Here is a 22,529-nt window from a genome sequence, read left to right as displayed (position 1 = left end):
AGAACCTTGTTCTTCTGACCTCCTCTTGGACTTTGCCATCTTTCTTTCTTGACACTGTGGTTATATTACTGTATATACTGCCGTCACGACACACTCTACTCAACATCGGCGCCGGTCTCTCATCTTCAATCAATACTGTCACAAACTCCTCAGGGTCTGGTGGTGATGGAAGGGTACATTGCTCTTTCTCTGTCCCCTTCCCTCCCCTTCCCCTGGTAATCCACTCTCCGTCAGCAAGTGTTTTACTGTCCCATGCTATTTTTTTTTTACCTCTTTTCATTGCCCTGTGCACAAGCACGAACGCCACCTGTTGCCGACAGAATGGAATCATATTAGTGTGGCTCAACCCAGGCTACTTTGATGGTTTCCCATTTACATAGCCAGTTCTGCCAGGAGCACATAACTGGCTCTGCTAGTGCTTGTGGACCATGAGGAGATGATCACTGAATGGGATGAAAAGTGTATTGGATTAGAATCTCTTACTCCACCTTGAGCAGATCTGAAACACATGGTAACTTACATTAGTGTGTGTTTTTACATTCCTACTTAAAGTGGAGCTCCTGATCTTGGTATTGGGTTGGATAATCACAGCCCAGGGTTAATTCATTCTAAACCCATTCTTAACCAGTCACATTCATTTTGCCAGCTGTCTAATGTGTTTCGATCTCCTGTGCTTATTCCAGATCTTACATAGATGTCAGCAGCCAAATGCACACAAACATGGAACCAGACGACCAGATTCAATGGCACGAGGACTCAAAACCGGGAACAATAGTGTAGTTGCCTCACTTGTCGTCGCGCTGTACGAATCTCTCACCTTGACACGTTGTCATTGTGCCTTAGACTGCACTTACCCATGTTTCTGTAAACGGGATCCAAAGAATGAAGGAACTTGTTTGTCACAAACACAGTTGCCAAACCGACCCACATCCTTGTGTTTTAAATCATAACAAAACCCAAGAGGAGCGTCTACGTGTGTGGAATTGCGAGTGTTTGTGGTGATGGCAGTTGTGCACTGAAACCTTACCAGGACCTGCTGTGGACTGAAACTCTCCAGTGTTTCTCTGAGGAGATGCCGACTTCACTAACCAAGGACTAAGACTGTCTCTGTAAGAGGATACTGAGCCGTTATGAACAAGGAGAAAAGACTACTGCTTTGCTGATGTTCTCCTATTTACACACATGTATGAATACTGTTACCATGAAGGATCAGACATGGATTGATGAGGACATCATCAAAATGAAGGATTGAACTCATTAAAAATGAGTCAGAGGAGATGGCTACTTCCTGGAACGATGTACAGCCGCCAGATCCAGTTTTATCAAACAGCATCGTTTCAAACTACCACTGTGCTTCCTGTCCTCCTGTGTGTCATTTACTGAGTATTTAGTACATCTCACTGTCAGTACTTAACAATACAATTGAGCCAAGTACTTCTACTGCATCACACCACTTGAGTATTACTCGAAGTCATCAACTTTAATATTACTGCCACATCTGATCAGTCACTGCAAGAAGACGGTTCAGTTTTGTTTATCTTATCTTTTCTTTATTTTATTTTTTTAAACATGATATTTCATCCATGCTGGAAATCATGGACTGGTGCTCCCAATTTCTCTCAGAGAATGAAGCTGTATATAAATGTTGGTATTGTAAATACACTGGGTCTGTCTTTTTTTCCCTTCTTTTTTAGACATTTTTATGTATTTGAAAAGCATGTAATATATAGTAAACAACTGTTGTTAAGCTGGTTCTTAGTCATTTGTATAATTGCATTTGTTTGAATAAAAAAATCAGCGTTTGAATGATTTGTGTGGTTTGAAGGCGACGCTTATTAAGTTATAGAGACTTAAAGCGTCTCTGGAAATTTCAAAATCCTCATCCCTTCTCTCAGTGCAGGAAATGCAGGGTTTAAATCCAAATCCCTTAAATTAGATAAGTGAACGTCTGTTGATCCACTTCAATTAATGAAATGAGGGCTTGAAAAGTAGCACCGCTCAAGAGGAAAACAGCTGAATAACCTTAAGTCTGAAAGAGCAGCCTGTGTCACTGATCCTGGACAGCTTCATTCTGTACGTACTAACAGTTGAGAAATGGATCATGTGGGGAACGTTCAAGGAAGCAGATTATAGTTTGAGAGATAACTGGCTACATCCCAGTTTATCTTACTTTTTTTTGGAGCCTGTAAGAATGAAAGCGGAGCAGCAATCAGTCATGATGATAGCTAATTATGAATAAATGATCTGTTTTTAAAATTACTCCCCTGCTGCAGAGCTCTGTCACTCTGTTTTCTCAACGCCTTTGCAGTGCAGCCAGGCACTTTTTTGTTTGGTATGTGTCTTAGGGCCATAAACCGACCAAACCAGTCTTTAAAAGCTGTCACACCCTCCGTGAGCTAAACCCTCCTCTTCTGTCCTCCCTGTGAATGACAAGCCAGTGTTTATTGCACCAAACCCTCCCTCCAGGCATCCACGCAACACAAGTCTGCTGTAGACATGCATTGAGCTTCCTCCACCCTCCCAGAGATAATGCTGTAACCCTTCACCTCATTCCCCTCCCTCCCTTTCCCCACTTTTCTAACCCTTGAAAGTGTGTATCCTGCCACCGCTCGCCTCTTCAGAAGGCCGCAGTCGAGCAGCTTCACTTGCTCGCAGTGCCTCTCGGTGTTGTGCTTCCTGAGCGAGCTTGGGGGAGGTCTCGGATACCTCCCAGCTCCTCGGCTGTACCAGAGGCGGTGAGATGGGGCCGGAGTGTTTTGCATCCAGCTGTCTCGCTGTGTCTCGGTTCCTGCGGTGCCTCGCACCAGCTGCAGCCAGACGTCAGGGCGACTGCTCCAGCTGACACGCCACTACATAAACAATGGGCTCCTATGTGCTTTCGTCTCATCTTAACTACAGACGAAACTACAGAGCCGATTAGAGCTGGGTCTCAAACTTTATAGTTAGATGGCAGTAATTGTTGTCTGGAGCGCCAAGTACCAAAAACCATCAAATACTGAGAGCTGGTATCAACAGTCTGGTCGGGAGTAGGCCTTGTTTATAATTAGAAGATTCCCGATTTAAAGCTGCAGCGATCAATATTTTGTATGAAATATGTTTTTGGACTACAATAGTGATTCTCACTTCCTTTTTTTGATCGTACAACCTGTTATTAAAATGTTCTGGTTAAGTATCACCAACCACCATTTCTAGTTGACATCTGTTTAAGAAGACGCGTCTCCACCTCCTCTCACTGTGAAATAAAATGAATCCTAGTAATGGGTGCTAACAGATACATCGGCACAATCAATCCTGTATCAAACTCAGCTGTAAATAATAGTGTCTCACCCCAATTTTATTGCATCAAATAATTAATTGAAACCAAAACTAACACTTAACAGTGATAAGAACTACCAAAAATGACAAAAACATTTATTTATTATCATTTTAATGTATGTGGTGAGCACTGTTGCCTCACCGCAAAAAGGTTCCCGGTTCAGCAGGGGTCTCAGTGCATGTTCTCCCTGTGTCTGCGTGGGTATTCTCCCGTTAATCCAGTTTCCTCCCACAGTCCAAACACATGCAGATTGGGGTTAGGTTAAGGAGAGACTCCAAATGACGTACGATTTATGACCTCTACTGTAGCCAGCCACTAGGGGGCTAACCCGGATGATTTGGCTTCACTTTTGGGAAGGTGTCATGTCGCCCATCTTTATAAACAGTCTTTGTCTTCAGCAAAAAGGCTCTGATGAACCATTTGTATGCTGCCTGTTCCAGCACCAAACTGCACGTGGACAGATAATGTTAGCAGCTACCTAGCAGGGTTGCCTGCTCTCTTTGTGTTGCAGTGGGTTGACATTTGTTCCGCGGGTTGAGTAGAGCTGCCTTGCATAAAGGACTCTAAACACAAAATATGGTATGGCAGGGATATATTTTGAGTTCTGGTATTGGGCAGTTTTTTTTGGGCTGGTTTTGTTCTGCAGAACCTGGCAACCATTACCAGTAAACAAGGCATAGCATCTAGCAGGAAAAGAGCCAGATATTTCCTTCAGGAGTTAGTTGCGATTGTATGAAAATGTCATTTAATCCTTTGGCTTAAGCTAATGTTGCTCTGCGACTGCTGGAAGCTTAAAGGAAAGTTAATCATATTGACTTTATGAGCTCAGTTCAGTGTTTATGGATTGTATTTGCGTTGCCTCACAAAATAAGTATTTTTCGATATTTCTCAAAGTAAGATATTGAAAAAAAAAATATATATACACTTTGGACACTGGCTCAGAAGCTTAGGTATCAAATCTGCCCTTGGGTCAAAAACTTTCATGACTAGACCCAATTCTTGAGCAGGTACACTAGGTGTCAGACATGAACAGCTAAGCTACGACAAAATCAGATTAAAGTGAGAGTAAACCGTCCCAAGGATCAGCACATTGCACCTTGATCCATGCAGTAACGGCTCTGACAAGTTATGCCTGTTGAATGGTTGGATTAGCCGACCGGTCACATGCACCGAGGCCCGGGTTCATCTGCTAACATGGGTGAGCTCTCAGGAGGTGGAGGAGAGCAGTGTGGGTGTACGGGAAGGGTTGAGGAGATCACATGAGGATGCAGCAGACTGTGGAAAGGTCACAGCGGGTCATCGTTAACGCGTCACGTGATCCGCCGCCGCAGTGTTGGCCCAGGCGGCCGGATCTGCTGAATGACAAGTCGTCTTGAGTTCTGAAGCTAGTTAACCAGCTTAGCCAGCAAAGAGCCAAAGCCTCTCGGGCAGGCCGAGGAGGAGGGGCGGGGACTGAAAAGGGTCAACCCGAAGGCAGTGTGTTGTCAAAGGGACCGAACAGAGTTACGTATTATATGATTGCAAAAAGGATTCCCTGACCCACACCTATGTGTTGTGGAAACTAAACAGGTGGAGGATGTTGTAACTTGAAATCCTGCATAAGGAGTAGAGTTGTTACTTAGCAGCTGGAGCCAAAACAGTGCACAGCTTTATTTGTCACACTACCTTTGGACGCATTTACAGCTGTTTCAAAATGACAAGTTAGTGAACTGTTGCTGACTCATGCAACAACACCAACAAAGCATGAGCGTTGTTTTGCACTGTGCAACTGTGTCTAAAAACACAGAACACACACACCTGTTGTGCGAGCGGCAGCACACACGTGTCGGTACGTTCCTCACGGCAGCTGAAGCAGAGAGAACAAGGGCCTCCACTGTGCCTTCAGGGACATGACTTTAGTTCTAGTTTCTCGCCAAGTTCCACAATATGGATGAAGATGAGGCCCCGCAGTGGGGGACATAAATCAATACTGTAGCACAGCCGCGGGGGGGGGGGGGGGGGGGGGGGGTTACTGGAATACTGTTTCACCTGAGTGTGCAGAGGTCATCTGTGGAGCTCGCTTCAAAAATATCACACATTCCTTACAGAGGAAAGGAAGGATTTTAGTTATTCTGAAGGCAAAGGGTTAACATGAACACAGCTTTCTCTTTTTAATGCCCATCATTCTTATCTTCATGTTTCCCCTCACATCCTCACTCTGCCCCTTAAAACCAAATAACAGCACGTTATGTTCCAGATGGATTCTCGCTATCTGCAGTCAATTTTAAATGGAATCCAATATGAAACAGCCAAAGCAGCTGACGCTGCAAAAACTAACTCGGATTTGGAGGTGAGTGACTGCAGATGCACTTTGTCACCGCGCGGCGTGCTCAGCTCTCCACACTATAATCTACTGCAGCCCATTGATTAGCATTGGGGGTAAGTGGAGAGGAAAGCAAAGTTGGCCAATCCATCACCCAGGGGGCACTGTCAAGATTAAACAGAGAGAGGTGCGGGAGGAATACTGATGGGTGCGGGTTAAGACCTCTCGATGCTTTGAAGTTCTCATTTTAAATATTGCCACTCATCTCACTCCCTTCTCTCTTTTGTCTCGCTCTCTTTATTAGCGTGAACATGAGGTCGCTCTGTTTCTGTGCTCGAGTAAACTGTTACGTTTTATGTGAGCAGACAACCCAGCCCTCGGTGCCTTGGCAGTGATGTGTGTTGACTGTGCACTTTCGAATTCTTTGTTAAAAAGGCAACACTTGCATCGCTTTCACAATTTTAGTCGAGGGTTAACAGGCAGTGCTGACACTGTGATTAAACACAGATCTCTGTACCAAGGAGAGGAGTCTGCAGCTGTGTGCAGTACTGACATGCCGCACAGCACAGATGTGAGGCAGCGTAGAGGTGCACGCATCGCTGTCTTTCAGAAAAACTGCCCTGACAAGTTCTAGGTGGAGTGGCAGATAACCCAGAGGTAAAGATAACAAGGCTGCTTTGCAAAACACACTCGAGTAAACACACTGTGTAGGAAACAAACTTTTAAGGAGGTTTAGACAGAGAGATGCAGACATTCGTTAAATCTAAGAAAAAAGTCAAAATCTTTGGCCAAAAAGATGTACGTTTGTGTATATTGGTGCATGTGTATGCATATTTGTGTGGCTCTGTTCCAAGTCCAATCAATCCTTCAGTTTTCCCTCCAGGAAGCTCTGGATCTTTTGAAAGTTCTCTTCTTGTTGACCCAGAGCCTCCAGCAAAATACCCATGGGTGACCTCTTCAGGCCGGCGCACTCGATCTTGTTCTCCAGTTTATTCTTCATGTTGCGCAGGCGAAATGAGGAGTGTGCAAATATCACTGAAAGGCAGACGGGAGAGCGACTGGTTACAGTTGAAACGTTTGGCAAAAACAAACCTATAAACTTTTCAAACTATGATAACATCAGTCTGTGAGAATCTGTGACAACACGTTTGACTCATTTAAAACGAGCTAAGATCATTTTATAATTCAAAAGAACAGATCACTGTACTCTAAAAAGACATTTACTCAGACGTAAAAGGTTTTTATTCAGCTATTAAATTATTTTTAGTCTCTCATCACTTTAATGCCTGAAATTATATTGCAGTAACATGCATATATTAACTTTATGTGTCATTTATGGTTTAAAATCAAAATGTGACCTTCAAGCATTCCTGTCTTGAACTTACATGCCAAAGGTAAAGTGATTGCCGACATGAACACCATGACACTCCCCAGCATGGAGATGAGGAGGTAGCTGGCAATCATGACGGCGATCACAAACGCTGTGGGGCTCTGCCTCTTAAAGTTGTTGATCACTGCTCGGTTCTCCCCGGCCCACACGGAGCCCAGGAACACCCCCGACACCACGGCCATCGCTGTGAACATCCCCAGAGGGTTCATGAACCTGCAGGGTGGCAACAGGAGACGCAGCAGGGAGCAGGGGGTCAGTTTACAGCATGAGCAAAGGAAGGGTTCATGTGTGTGGTCACTGGCTCCACCTAGTGTTTAGATGCTGTCAATACAACAACAGCACCCCTTAAAGTATCACAGATTGTTTTTTCTCAACTGAAAGAACTAACATTTTACCAGTATTGAATTTATTAATTAGTCAATTAGCAGAAGATTAATCACAAACTATTATGATAATATAATAATATAAAAAGTTGCTTTTCTTTACGTGGTGGAAAACTTTCGATTTGATACCGATAGTAAAATAAAACTAGAACATCTCCCAACACCTTAAATTCAATCAAGCTGCACCAAATTTCACACTCTTATTATTATACGTCCCCTAAACAACCACCAAACATTTTCATCAATATCCATTAATTACTCCCTGCGATATTTGTGAAAATGCCCCAAAAATATCTCTATCTATCTTTATCCATGTTAAAGAAGCTGACAAACAAATGAACAGTGGTAAAAACCTAACCTCCTTGGTGGAGGTAACAAGGAATTGAAAGGTATCACTCCTTGGGCTCTATGGAAATATGATGGGGATTTTATCACATTTTTCAGAGAAGATTAATCTGAAACTATTATGATAATATGAAAAGTTGCATATATCATATATCAATAACCAAAACAACAATTTTCATCCTCAACTGTTGTTTTTTCTCTGACCAGACGCCTCAGATACAAAAGCTGTGAGACAAATCCAGGCCTGGCGGCAGTGATGTCATCACGTCAAGTTCATGACCTCAGTGCGTGATCAAAGGCCTGTCTCGCAGTTACTGCCAATCTTTGAGGTTTAAAGCCTCACATTAACAGTGGTGATCCTGGATAACTGGGTAAAGTTTCCTCAATTGTAATATCAATATACTCACCACAGTTATATTTTATTACATACAAACTAGGAGACACTAAATCCGTGTCCCTTTAAATCCTTAAATTCCTTTAATCCTTAAATTCTAAACAGTTCAAGTTACTTTCCAATGCCCTCTGGTGGACAATTACTTGAATTACTATTCAAGGCTATTACTATTCACTTGAAATTGTATTTTCTCCTGAAAAAACCTGTGGTTTATTTTTGGACACTGAACTGTGAACTTTAACTGTATTTAAGTCTAACAGATTGCCTCGAATCTAGAGATTTGTTGAGGATCTCCTGGAGAAAACCTGGAGAAAACCTGCTGTTAGAGCTGAATGAAGAAGAAGAAGAAATGTATGAGGAGGCACAGAATCATTTAAAGTTCAGTAGACACAAATCAATTTGTGATCACAGGATTTTCAGACCTTTAGACCAAAGTTATCAGTCAGAAACAACAGGTTACAATTGCAGTGTTATAAGGGCAGCGATAAACCCAGAGCATTGTCTGTGTGTGCAGTTAAGTTTGTTGAGAACACTTAGGTTTACCAATAATGTTCATGTAAACGCAGAGATGTGGGTGAGCTGTTTCCAAACTGGATTAAAATGTCATGATTTAATGAAACCAGCAAAATTTTACATGTCAAAGTTCAGCCTTGTTGCCTCATGAGTCGGGATCAACTCGCTGATGAAATGTTCAATACTTGTGTTTTCCCTCCTCAAAGATACAGGGTCCATCCAGCTGATTAAGCTGCTGCTCTCGTGACTGTGCTATCTGCAGTGCAGCAGCTGATGAGACAAACCATAGCAACGATCTGTCATCACACAGCTCAGCACACAGAGCGTGACAGAGGGCATCACTATTTTTAGTAAACCAGGCTTAAGTTAGAGCAAAGTGCAACTAAAGCCAAGATATTTCATAACGTGGACTGTGATGAATCTGCCTTGTATGGACTCATCAGATAATAGACTGGAGACATGGAGAAGCTTGCAGTGGTCAGAGGCTGAAATCTGATTATGGTTCATGGTACAGAACGAGTCAGGACCAACTTTAATATTATTATTATCATTATTAACTTGTGCTGCCATCATTAATATCACTACATCTATAAATATCACTATTATTATTTACACTATAACAAACCAGTCTTAGCTTTCTCCACTCCCCCCAACCTGTCGATGCAGATGGACGCCCACATTGAGTCTAGTTCTGCTTGAGGTATCTTCGATCGATCAGTTTGCCGATATCATAAATCAATATTAGCCTCTCAGAGTCATATCAGTGAGTAGCGACATCGGGGACGAATTTGAAGATTTCATCCATTTCAAAGTATTATCTGTAACAGTAGTGGAGAATTAATAAGACAAATAAGTTAGTTCAAAGTTCATCCAGGAGAGGGAGTTGTTTAAATACACTTCTATATTTAGTCTCTTCTGTGACACAGAAATGTGGGGATGGATGCTTTGAAAGTAACTCATGCAAATCAAGTTCGAGGTGAAGAAACTCCATTCATATGTTGGATGACATATCTGTATCAGAAGCTGAAACAATAAAATGTCTGAATCATATCCCAGCAGGAGAGGGAACTTTTTGACTGTACTTCCTGCTGACAACATAACAATAACAGTGCATCACGTTGAGGCAGGAACAATAATAACGGTTTGAATAATCCCTTCAAAGTGGCAGCCTACATCCCAGCTCACACCCCACAGCCCCACAGATACAAACAGACACGAGAAGATAAAAAAAACTTCCTAAAAAGTGAGCAGCATTTAGATGCTAACACCTAATCAACAAACACAGCTGCTGTGTTGACACCATAACTTCCCGTATGTCACTGACCCGACAATGAGGAAGACGACGACTGCCAGAGCCAGATAGTTGGTCTGGTAGTAGAGCAGGTTGCTGACCACCCTGTTGTTCCACTTCGCCAAATCCTTCACGTCCGGTTTGGAGAATCTCTCGGAGCCGGGGAAGAAGTCGTCCCACGGTCTGAGCGGCGTCAGCTCCACCTTCGCCATTAGCCTCCTCCTCAGCGTGTCTTCTGATCTGACAGCAGCTCCTCTCATCCATGCAATTCTTCTTCTTCTTCTTTTAGTTTAACGGGGGGTGGCACCTAACGTTAAAGGTGCATTACCGCCACCTACTATACTGGAGTGTGAGTCAGAGTGTTTGGTCTGCGCAAATACATCAATAATAAAAACAAATAGAAACAAAAAAACAAAACAAAATAAAATAAAATAAAAACCCCAACAACTTAAAATTCAATCCTTGTCATTAATCCAGTTTCTTTTAAAAACTCAAACAAGACTTTATATTTTCTTTCCCCAATACTGAACTATTTCTTCAGATTAAACACTTCCCTCCCACATTTCCTCAGCTCCTTCTGTAGGTTTCCTCTTTCTGTGTTATATTTCTGACAGTGACAGATGACATGTTCCACAGTTTCTTCCCCTAAACCACATTCACACTGTCATGATGGATGTTTCCCTATTAAGTGCATTGTTTTATTTAGTCCTATGTGTCCTGTTCTTGATATAACTGTTTGTTGTCTGGTGTTTTTCCCTTTTGTTTTCATTCCTCCCACTTTTTGCTTTACTTGATATAGATGGCGTCCTTTTCCTCCCTCATCCCATTGTTTTTGCCAGTCATGATGACGATCCACAACAACAGGAGTTAACTTAACGAGTTGATAACCAGCGTCATGTGACCACATAGCCTGACTGTGTTTGTTAGGTTAAGTTGAGCTGGATCTCAGAAAGATCTCCTGGATATGTTGAAGTGGCTTCGTAGTTCAGGCCTCAGTGTTTCCTCAGTGAAGCTGTGAGAGGAGAATGATGACAGACGTCAGGATTGGAGAGAAACACAGAGAGACAACAGTTGGCCAATCAGACGAGCCACAAGCTGCTTGGGATCATTTGATTGAGTTGATGTGAAGACGACAGTTGTTGTTGTTTTCATGTGAACAGGAAATGAAGCTGGACCACAGCTGACAGCCTCACACGATGAACAGAGACGGTGTCGTCTTCATCTGATCTGAGACAGTTTGTTTTCTCACTTCATCAGTGAAGAACTGATCAGGTGGATCTTTGTCACAGCTCTGAGATCAGTGGGACTGAAGCCTCTCATCATCACCATGGTAACCAGGAGCTCTTTATACAGACCAGAACCTCTGCTGAGGTCCATCTGTCTCATCTGGCCACAGTTTGTCAGAAGCAGATGTTCATCAACACACAGTGAAACATGGCTTCACCTGTAACAGCAGTAAATCCAGCTCTCAGGTGTCCACTCTGCACTTTGACATGCAGAGGAAACACACTTAGCTCTTAGCGTGTTCATTCCAACACGTGAACATGAAGCAGAGAGGAAGCTGCTCCACCTCTGAACAGGACCGAAGTCCCTGCTGCTCTTTCTACTGGATGTGCTGCATCGCTGACTCACAGCTGATGAAGTGAGTCTCTGTAAACACTGATGTCTTCTTCTCTCAACAGGTGGAGGGAGAGATCTTGGTGGAGCTGAGTGTGAAGAGGACAGTGTGTGTGGACGGAGGCTGAGCTGTGTCCTGAGGATCCACAGAGGCTGAAGCAGCAGCAACTTGTGTGTAGAGCGGCTCTGACTGGGCCTTGTTGCTGGGAGGCAGAGTGGAGACAGAGCTCCAGAGGAATCAGAGGAGGTTGTTGTAATATGTAACGTCACCAATAGATGGCCCTCGCTACCAATTGTGTTTATTCACATGAAGAATGTGTTTATTGAAATGACACAACACAAGCAGAATATATAAACCCTCTATAAAGAGTCACATATATGTGTTTAAGTTTCCTTTATTCTTTTCCACCTTTGTCCCTCAGTATGTCTCTATGTGTATATAACCACATTCTGTTTGTTTATGAGCTGAAAGTTCCTGGATTCACGTCAGAAATTGATTTAGTTCAACACAAAGTTAAACACAATCAAATCACTTTGAGTTCAAAATCAGAGTTTTGTCTTTGACACAAAAGATCAAAACTCTGGACTTAAAAATGGGACGTTTTCATTTCTGCATCAGGTGCAGAGCGGTGGTCGCTTTTCTACTTTTGACCCACAGGTGGCGCTGTAGTATAACAGCAGAACATCCCAGTCAAAGCCTTTATATTCAGTCTATGAGTCAAACACATGGATCATTTCCTCTGTGACAAACCAGATGTAACGAGAAGAAAAACATCTCAGAGAGAAAAGTTTTGTTACTACTTGTCTCTGCTTTAATGCACAATAAACATCCTTCCACCGACTTCGCTGGAATCATGACTCTGGTTTTCTTTCCTCTTGCAAACAAACAGGTGAAAACATCACGTCCTTGGTGCAGGTAATAGAACAAAATCACCAGTTTGACATAATGGAAACAACCAGAAGAAAAGTGAATGTCACATTTACAGTATGAAGAAGAGTCGATGAAGAGCAGAGCATTTTTAAATCGCTGAGGAAACTGTTTAATAAACATTTTACCATATTTAATAGAGGACGTTTTATACAAACGTAGATGAAGATTCTTGTTCTCGACCACCACCTCCGAACAACCACAAGGGGGAGACTGTAGCAGGCCTCTGGGAACAGCAGAGACAAGTGACAGAAAGTGTCTGAGAGATGATGTCCTGAAGAAAGTGAACATTTTGGGCCTGTTGTGTTGAACAGTTTGTGTTATTTTGTGGAGACACTTGTCTCAACATGATGATTTCACTTCATTTTCAAGCCCATCTCAGTTCTTTCTGACTTCAGGATAAGAAATGTTTGACAGAGTCAGTTCCTGACAGGCTCAAGTTCTCATCATGTGACTTTGTTATGATCATCAACACACGTGTGTCAGTGTAACATGTGACTGTGACGCCATGTTCATGAACACGCTGCTCTAACATCTGTCCAGCAGATGTTGAAGCTCTGAGGTCCAGTTCACTTCCTCTGCACCAGAGTGAGACCATCATCTCTTCATGGAGCTGTGCACGAGGCTGTTGTCACGGTGACAAAACACAAAGTGTGAACAACACGTCACGCATTTCTGTATTTGCTGTCATTTCTGTAACGTGTTGTGTTGTGTTGTGAAATTGATGAAGATGTTTTCTTACTTTGCTTGTGTTTTGTCCACTTGCATGTGTTTTCTTACGTTGCGGTGCGTTGAGCTCTCAGGGCCACCGTAGTTTCCTCTGTTCTTATGCAACCTCCCACTGCTCCAGTAACTGCAGAGCGGAGGAGGAGCAGCCAGTGAAAGTGAAAGTGTTCAGATTTGTTCTAACTACAAGGAACACAGGAGGGAGACGTGAAGTCTGAGGCAGGTGAGTGTTCAGCAACATTTATATTATTATGGGTTCCGCCTAGTGGTGCACGCAATGCATTGCTTTTTTGTTGAGTAACAAGCATTTGTTTGAGGAGAGCGCTAGAGTGTAGAAATATCTCTCCCCCATTGGGTCCCATGTTAATTTTCATTTCTTAATCTCATTTTTTATCTGCTTGTTCGTCAAAGTCTTGTGATTCTCACGGTGTTCTTATTTTACAGATAGGAGTTATAGATTTTGAATTAGAGCATTGTGTTCGCGACATTCTTTTTATTGTCACTGACTCTGAGTCAGTTTTTCTACTCGTGGACTTTAGAGAGAAGAAGATTCAGATGAACTTCTGTCAGTCAATCAACAGTTTGACTCAACGTTGTGATTGGCTGAGTCCAACACATTAAACTGTGACAACAGGGGAACAGTGTAGGAGCGTTGACTCTGTTATATTTGAAGAAACACTGAGTTTACTACTGTTAAGACTAAAATCTATGTTTTTCTTTGTGTGTGTGTCTGTGAAGATGGCAATGAAACTGAACTCTAAACAAATGCAGTATGTTAGACAGGGGTGGGGGCAGGGGCAGTTTGGGCTGAATATGTGGGAGAATGTGTGGCCTTCAGATAGTGACTGATAGTAGCCGTTGCTGGCTGGTTTTGATCTTGAAGTTGGTTAGTGTGTGTGTGGGTGCGTCACATCGCAGTTCAGTCTCGCACCTGTAATGCCTGTTGTGGAGACTGTACATCTGTGGCATACAATACACTGTACTTTAACTTGTTCTCATACCTAACTTACTATATTACAGCCTAAACTCCATTAGCTTTATTCAAACATCACACATACATGAATGCACAGTTTTCATAAGAAAATCCCATTGGCAGATTCCAGTGCCAAGAGGCTGGGACCATGCCTGTGCACTAGCAAGAGAGAGCCAGGGCTAAGCCACGGTGACTCCCCCTCGTTATTGACCAATGAAATGCGTTGAGTGCCCATAGCTATGTTGTAGCTTTTCATTGCTTCTAAATAAATACTTGTTGAACCAAACCGAGACCGGCCCTTCTCATATCTCGGGACAAAAGAACACGACACTACCTGGCTTCATTGTGTGTGATTGAGCTCAGTGTCAGTGTCAGTGTCAGTGTTTTTAGCTGGATCCCCAGAGACAGATGTGAACAGCAGGTCTGGAACAAAGAGCCTTCAAAGGACTAATTAACAGAGTTAACTCACAGTTTCACTTTTTATCTTCATCACATCTGTTCATCAAGTGTTTAATAACAGAACGTGTTTTCACAATCATACGTTAAAGTAACCTGAGTGAGTGTGTGTGTGTCTGTTCAAGAAACGCACACAAAAATACCAAGCAAGATATTTTTGGGTGCGTTTCTTGAACAGACTGGTTTGTCCTGGTTCAGACTGGTTTGTCCTGGTTCCTGTGAGCTCACAGTGTTTTACTCTCAGAGTGAAGATGAGTGGTTATGAGGAGGAAGAGGAGGACAGAGCAGAGTCTCCAGTGTTCAGCTGTGTGTCTCTGAAGAGTGACCGGTCCATGGAACCTCCTATATTCTTCAGTAATGAACCTGGACCCTCACACACAAAGTAAGAGACCTGCTACAAACATGTGAACCTCCAAACTGAATCCTCAGAGAATGAACCAGTGAATGATGTGTTCTGAATAAAAACGTGTTTGTGTTTGCAGAGGTCAGGACCACAGACTGAGAGCAGAGTCTCCAGGGTCCAGCTGTGTGTCTCTGAAGAGTGACCGGTCCATGGAACCTCCTATATTCTTCAGTAATGAACCTGGACCCTCACACACAGAGTAAGAGACTGTTTCTACTGTGAACTGCTCTGAAGAGGATTTAGTTTCCTCTAGTGTGGCCCCTGCATTAGGACACAACTTCATTGAAGTTGGTGACTAATCTCTCAGAATCACTCAAAGAGCTCAGACCTCCACCAACAACCTTATGAAACCACTTTGAAATTCACTAGAGACTCATTTTTATTTGGATCTGCACCAAATTCCACACACCGGTAAACATCAGTCCTCTGAACATGTCTGTGAAAGAGGAACCCCCCCCGATCTGGTTCACAGACCACAACCTTCCACCAAGTTTACTGGTAATCTGTCGTTTTTTATAATCCCACTAACGAACCAACCCACACACAAACATACAGGGTGAAAAAAAACCCTTCTTGACAGAAGTAATGACAACCTGTGACTGTGACATTTGAGTTATCAGGAAATGTCTTCACAGAGAGAGGAAGAGGAGTCATGTTTCTGAGGAGGAGCAGTCGTCCTGCTGTGCTTCGTGTCAGGACGTCCTGAAGGATCCAGTCTCCACCAGCTGTGGACACTGGTTCTGCAGACAGTGCATCACCTCATACTGGGACCAGTCTGGTTCTTCAGGAGACTCCTCCTGTCCCCAGTGTGGAAAAAGATCCAGAACAGGAGCTGGAGCTCAGACAGCCGGTCAGAGCAGCACTGTACATGTGTCTGCTGATGTCTTCACTTCTGACAACAGCACATGTTGTTTTATTTTGTTCCTTCATACAGCATCAACATTAAACATCGTTATAAAAGCACAAAGTTAAAAAGCTTTTATTTTCTGTAGTTTTTCTGTATCTGATGAAAACAATCAGCAGATTCTCAGATTCTCTGTCTCTGACATTGTTTCTTGTCTTTCAGCAGATCGTGGTCTGCAGGAGGTTTTAGATGAACATAAGATCAGTCTGAGGAGGAGATGTGAACATGTGACTGAAGGAACTGATGAAACAAGAAGTAGAACCCTCCTCAACAGGATCTACACTGAGCTCTACATCACAGAGGGACAGAGTGAAGAGGTTAATACTCAACATGAGGTGAGGCAGCTTGAGACGCATTCCAAGATGAAGAGCCTCCACGACACTCCCATCAAGTGCCACGACATCTTTAAAGCCTTAACTGACCAGCAGAGCAGCATCAGAGTCGTCCTGACCAACGGTGTCGCTGGCGTTGGAAAAACCTTCTCGGTGCAGAAGTTCACTCTGGACTGGGCAGAGGGTTTAGAAAACCAAGATGTGGGTCTGCTGACTGTGCTTTCGTTCAGGGAGCTGAACCTAGTGAAAGACCAGCAGCACAGTCTTCTCACGCTGCTCTGTGTTTTCCATCCAACGCTACAGAAGCTCACGGCAGAGACGCTCGCTGTCTGTAAACCTTTGTTCATCTTTGACGGCCTGGATGAAAGCAGACTTTCTCTGGACTTCAAACACAGGAAGCTTGTGTCTGATGTCACACAGAGGTCATCAGTCAACGTGCTGCTGACAAACCTCATCCAGGGGAATCTGCTTCCCTCGGCTCTCGTCTGGATAACCTCCAGACCTGCGGCGGCCAATCAGATCCCTCCTACATGTGTCGACAGGGTCACAGAAGTACGAGGCTTCACTGACGCCCAGAAGGAGGAGTACTTCAGGAGGAGATTCAGTGATGAAGAGCTGTGCAGCAGAATCATCTCACACATCAAGACGTCCAGGAGCCTCCACATCATGTGTCAAATCCCAGTCTTCTGCTGGATCAGTGCTACAGTTCTGGAGCACATGTTGACCACAGACCAGAGAGGAGAGCTGCCCAAGACCCTGACTGACCTGTACTCATACTTCCTGCTGGTTCAGACAAAGAGGAAGAACAACAAGTACGGTGAGGGACATGAGACGACTCCACAGCAGCTGACGGAGGCTGACAGGGACGTTCTTCTGAAGCTGGGGAGGCAGGCACTTAAATATCTGGAGGAAGGAAACATCATGTTCTACCAAGAAGACCTGGAGCGGTGTGGTCTTAATGTCCCAGAGGCCACGGTGTACTCAGGAGTTTGTACTGAGATCTTCAGAAGAGAGTGTGTGATCTTCCAGAAATCAGTCTACTGCTTTGTTCATCTGAGCGTTCAGGAGTTTCTGGCTGCAGTCTACATGTTCCACTGTTACACCAAGAGGAACACCGAAGAACTCAACAACTTCTTGGGAACATATGGGGACACAGACAGTACCTTCTCCCTGGATGACTTCCTGAAGAGAACCATGGAGAAATCCCTCACCAGTACAAATGGTCATCTGGACCTGTTTGTTCGCTTCCTTCACGGCCTCAGTCTGGAGTCCAACCAGAGAGTCTTAGGAGACCTGCTGGGTCGGACAGGGAACAATCCAGAGATCATCCAGAGAGTCATCAACAACCTGAAGAAGATGAAGAGTGATGACTTTTCTCCTGACAGAAGCATCAACATCTTCCACTGTCTGACTGAGATGAACGACCACTCAGTTCATCAGCAGATGCAACAGTTCCTGACGTCAGAGATCAAATCAAAGGAGGAACTCTCTGTCATCCACTGCTCAGCTCTGGCCTACATGCTGCAGATGTCAGAGGAGGTTCTGGATGAGTTGGACCTGGAGAAGTTCAACACATCATACCAGGGTCGACGGAGACTGATCCCAGCTGTGAGGAACTGCAGGAAGGCTCTGTGAGTCCAGACATTGATCAATAACATGTTCAATCAGTGGAGATGAGTCATTCTTCAAATACACTTCGGAGTTAGGTTGATTGGAGACTGAAATTCAGTGTCAGCTGAGATTGGCTCCAGGATAAGTGGATACTGGAGAGAGAGAGAGAGAGAGAGAGAGAGAGAGAGAGAGAGAGAGAGAGAGAGAGAGAGAGAGAGAGAGAGAGAGAGAGAGAGAGAGAGAGAGAGGGTGTTTAGGGTGAGAATCACTGACTGTTCCTTTAAACCGAAGAAGCAGGAAATATCGTTTATTCTTCTTTCTTGTCAAACTAGAGTTACCACCCTGCGTTTGTACGCCACCACCAACCAGTGCAGTGTCAATCCCTCCAGGTTCCTGACATGTTGCATTCACAATATGAGGTCACTGTAACCTTTGACCTTTGACCACTGAAATCTAATTAGTTTATCTTTGAGTCCAACTGGTCAAAATGTGAAGACATCCCCTAAAGACAGACTTGAGACTTCAAGAGGCCATGAACATGTTGTGTGACCTTTAACCTTTGACCTTTGACCACCTGAATCTAATGAGTTCCTCTGTCAATCTGAATGAACGCTTGAACCAAATTTGAAAGGATTCTCTTGAGGAGTTTTTAACATGTTCATGAGGCAAAAAGGGGATTTACCAGGGTGAGGGTCAAATGATCACGTTTTGTATGAATCATGTGTTTTCTGATTTTATTCTAACAGATATTTTCTTTAATTACAGACTCTGTGGTTGTGGACTCTCAGAGACTCACTGGGAAGTCGTGGCCTCAGCTCTGAATTCAGACCCCTCACATCTGAGAGAACTGGATCTGACTGAAAACTACCTGCTGGATTCAGGAGTGAAGCTGCTGTGTTCTGGACTGGAGAGTCCAAACTGTCGACTGGAGACTCTGAGGTCCTTAAATCCTTGTTCACTTTTCAGACTTTCTTTCTTATTCGGTCATTATTTATTTAAATTGTCTCAGCTCTGCTCTGCTCACTGTCCCTCAGTCATCTGTCACTCACCCAGCCTGTCGGTCACGTCCACCTCATCAGCCCAACTCCATTCACCTGCACTCACCTGCTCCTGATCACTAAGAAAGTGTCAGTAAATAGCATGTGGACTGAGGCCGAGCACTCGTCCTCCTCAGGTTTTCCAAATAAGACACATTCCTATTGAAACACGTTGGACAGTTGATACGTATAGAAACAAACAGGAAGTGGCTGTCAGGAGCCATCCCTGCTTTAAACAGTGTTTAATTACACAAACCTGCTCAGTGACCAAACACACAGAGAAGAAGGTGATGAATGAAACAATGGTCCAACATGTCTGATCTGATATTTATCTTCAGGTCACAGACTGGACTGAGGTCAGCAGCATGTTGAGAGTCTGTGTTGACATGATGACGATCCACAACAACAGGAGGACACATTCAAATATTCATATTTCTTTATCCAGGTTGGAGAACTGCAGAATGTCAGAGATCAGCTGTTCTTCTCTGGCTTCAGCTCTGAGGTCAAACCCCTCTCATCTGAGACAACTGAATCTGAGTGACAACGACCTGCAGGACTCAGGAGTGAAGGAGCTGTGTGGTTTTCTACAGAGTCCAACCTGTCGACTGGAGACTCTGAGGTCAGTTCACTGACTGACTTCTGTAGATCTCATATCTATAATACAGCATTTAAACCCAATTTATCTCATTTAATTTTAATTTAACATAATTCCTCTTCATACATAACATGAATCCATTCATTAATTAATCTGTGACATTTCAAATATTCAGCTACTTGTTAAAACACTGAGTTTAGTTCTGGATTTCCTAAACTGATCTGCAGGACAGAGACCGGGTCCAAATAATATATTTTTACTGAATCAGGACTCGTTTTTAGTCCAACATGTCTGATTTCATATTTATCTTCCATGTTATGAGTCTGTGGTGACATGAATATGTGTCTGTTATTTTCACACATGAACTCAGTTTAATTTACAGTTAAGTTTTATTCTTTATCCAGGTTGAAGGGCTGCAGACTGTCAGAGATCAGCTGTTCTTCTCTGGCTTCAGCTCTGAGGTCAAACCCCTCTCATCTGAGAGAACTGGATCTGAGCTACAACAACCTGCAGGACTCAGCAGTGAAGGAGCTGCTTGATCTAAAGCAGAGTTCAGACTGTCGACTGGAGACTGTGAGGTCAGTAGATGGTTGGAGTCCACGCTGCTTTCATCAGTATTTTACTAAACACAGTCAGTATCACAGTACAGATCCAGGGTCTGTGCTACCAAGCAGGATTTGTGGTTATCAGGTTAACTTCAGGTTTAGTTTTTTCAGTCCTACGAAGCTCGTCCATTTCTTAACGAGGTAACTCACCATGGTAACTTGTGATGAACGGCTAACCTGCTCCAGGTTAAGTTGGAGATCAACCCGTATAAAAGCTCCGCCCACTGACCACAGTGACTCTACACTGTTGTGTGGTGCACACTCTCCTTAAAGGGAAGGATAAGGGAAGTTTAAATCAACGTCTGGTTGGTTAAGTTGATCTCTAACTCACCCAGTACATCTCAATCTCTCCAGACTCATCCTGTCACCAAAACACCAAATGTACTCAGTCAGCTTCCTGAAAATAGGTCCATGTGTTTTTATTGAGTAGTGATGTCAGAGGTTTCCACCACAGTGTGTGTCCTCAGAGACAGTGTGCGTCCTCAGAGACAGTGAGACAGTGTGTGTCCTCAGAGACAGTGAGACAGTGTGTGTCCTCAGAGACAGTGTGTTTCCTCAGAGACAGTGAGACAGTGTGTTTCCTCAGAGACAGTGAGATAGTGTGTGTCCTCAGAGACAGTGTGTGTCCTCAGAGTCAGTGAGACAGTGTGTGTCCTCAGAGTCAGTGTGTGTCCTCAGAGACAGTGAGACAGTGTGTGTCCTCAGAGACAGTGAGACAGTGTGTCCTCAGAGTCAGTGTGTGTCCTCAGAGACAGTGAGACAGTGTGTGTCCTCAGAGTCAGTGTGTGTCCTCAGAGTCAGTGAGACAGTTTTTGTCCTCAGAGACAGTGAGACAGTGTGTGTCCTCAGAGTCAGTGAGACAGTGTGTGTCCTCAGAGTCAGTGAGACAGTGTGTGTCAAACTAAAGCTCATTATCGAGGCCACATCCTGGGATTCAAACGTTTCTCATCAAGAATCTTCTTCTCTTCCACTCGTCTTGTTAGTCAACAACAGATTCAGATCTCGTGGCCCAGAGTTATTTATCTCGTTCACACGTTATTATGTCGTGGTCACGTAATATATTTCTACCAAATGCCACCAGGGGGCGCTGTAACTTACACATTGACACAATCACAGATGTTTTACCAGCTGTTCTTCCTGCATTTAGCAGCTGTGACTGAGCTTCTTTTTTTCTGGATCATGTGTTTGTTCTCCTCTGATTTTTATTATAGAACAGTTTGATCCTCGTTGTGAAATATGAGGCTCTGCTGTCAATCAAACTGTCCATGTCTGTGATTGGTCATACACAGTAAACCCCGCCCCTTTTATGTGCACGCTAAGATCTCGTTGAGGAAAACCTGAGTTAACTTAACGAGTTGATAACCAGCGTCATGTGACCACATAGCCTGACTGTGTTTGTTAGGTTAAGTTGAGCTGGATCTCAGAAAGATCTCCTGGATATGTTGAAGTGGCTTCGTAGTTCAGGCCTCAGTGTTTCCTCAGTGAAGCTGTGAGAGGAGAATGATGACAGACGTCAGGATTGGAGAGAAACACAGAGAGACAACAGTCGGCCAATCAGACGAGCCACAAGCTGCTTGGGATCATTTGATTGAGTTGATGTGAAGACGACAGTTGTTGTTTTCATGTGAACAGGAAATGAAGCTGGACCACAGCTGACAGCCTCACACGATGAACAGAGACGGTGTCGTCTTCATCTGATCTGAGACAGTTTGTTTTCTCACTTCATCAGTGAAGAACTGATCAGGTGGATCTTTGTCACAGCTCTGAGATCAGTGGGACTGAAGCCTCTCATCATCACCATGGTAACCAGGAGCTCTTTATACAGACCAGAACCTCTGCTGAGGTCCATCTGTCTCATCTGGCCACAGTTTGTCAGAAGCAGATGTTCATCAACACACAGTGAAACATGGCTTCACCTGTAACAGCAGTAAATCCAGCTCTCAGGTGTCCACTTTGCACTTTGACATGCAGAGGAAACACACTTAGCTCTTAGCGTGTTCATTCCAACACGTGAACATGAAGCAGAGAGGAAGCTGCTCCACCTCTGAACAGGACCGAAGTCCCTGCTGCTATTTCTACTGGATGTGCTGCATCGCTGACTCACAGCTGATGAAGTGAGTCTCTGTAAACACTGATGTCTTCTTCTCTCAACAGGTGGAGGGAGAGATCTTGGTGGAGCTGAGTGTGAAGAGGACAGTGTGTGTGGACGGAGGCTGAGCTGTGTCCTGAGGATCCACAGAGGCTGAAGCAGCAGCAACTTGTGTGTAGAGCGGCTCTGACTGGGCCTTGTTGCTGGGAGGCAGAGTGGAGACAGAGCTCCAGAGGAATCAGAGGAGGTTGTTGTAATATGTAACGTCACCACTAGATGGCCCTCACTACCAATTGTGTTTATTCACATGAAGAATGTG

The 22,529-nt window shown here is 43.9% G+C and overlaps 2 protein-coding genes across 8 annotated transcripts in view; one reads left to right on the top strand and one right to left on the bottom strand.

The window, feature by feature from the left end:
- Positions 1–1,806, top strand: part of frmd4ba (FERM domain containing 4Ba) — a 44,956-nt gene extending 43,150 nt beyond the window's left edge. For all 7 annotated transcript variants that reach the window (XM_034584844.1, XM_034584840.1, XM_034584839.1 and 4 more), the window contains one exon: positions 684–1,806. In XM_034584844.1, the coding sequence (XP_034440735.1) occupies position 684 (1 nt within the window). In that variant the 3' untranslated portion in view covers positions 685–1,806. The remainder of the gene's footprint in view (positions 1–683) is intronic.
- Positions 1,807–6,066: 4,260 nt separating this feature from the next.
- arl6ip5a (ADP-ribosylation factor-like 6 interacting protein 5a) lies at positions 6,067–10,215 on the bottom strand. Its single transcript, XM_034584846.1, has 3 exons — positions 9,968–10,215; positions 7,004–7,221; positions 6,067–6,653 (listed from the first exon to the last, which is right to left on the bottom strand). The coding sequence occupies exons 1-3, from the start codon at positions 10,192–10,194 to the stop codon at positions 6,478–6,480; spliced, it is 621 nt and encodes a 206-aa protein (XP_034440737.1). The 5' UTR covers positions 10,195–10,215; the 3' UTR covers positions 6,067–6,477.
- Positions 10,216–22,529: the final 12,314 nt, after the last annotated feature.

This window comes from Hippoglossus hippoglossus, chromosome 5 (genome assembly GCF_009819705.1).
Source record: "Hippoglossus hippoglossus isolate fHipHip1 chromosome 5, fHipHip1.pri, whole genome shotgun sequence".
Lineage (NCBI taxonomy): Eukaryota > Metazoa > Chordata > Actinopteri > Pleuronectiformes > Pleuronectidae > Hippoglossus > Hippoglossus hippoglossus.
This window is presented reverse-complemented; position numbering and strand designations above follow the sequence as displayed.

Excerpts from the sequence above, each read along its gene's own strand:
- arl6ip5a (XM_034584846.1), bottom strand. The coding sequence starts at position 10,194 with ATGAGAGGAGCTGCTGTCAGATCAGAAGACACGCTGAGGAGGAGGCTA. Across the intron at positions 7,222-9,967 it reads GTCGTCTTCCTCATTGTCGG|GTTCATGAACCCTCTGGGGA; the intron begins GTCAGTGACATA and ends GCCACCCTGCAG. Across the intron at positions 6,654-7,003 it reads AATCACTTTACCTTTGGCAT|TGATATTTGCACACTCCTCA; the intron begins GTAAGTTCAAGA and ends TCTGCCTTTCAG.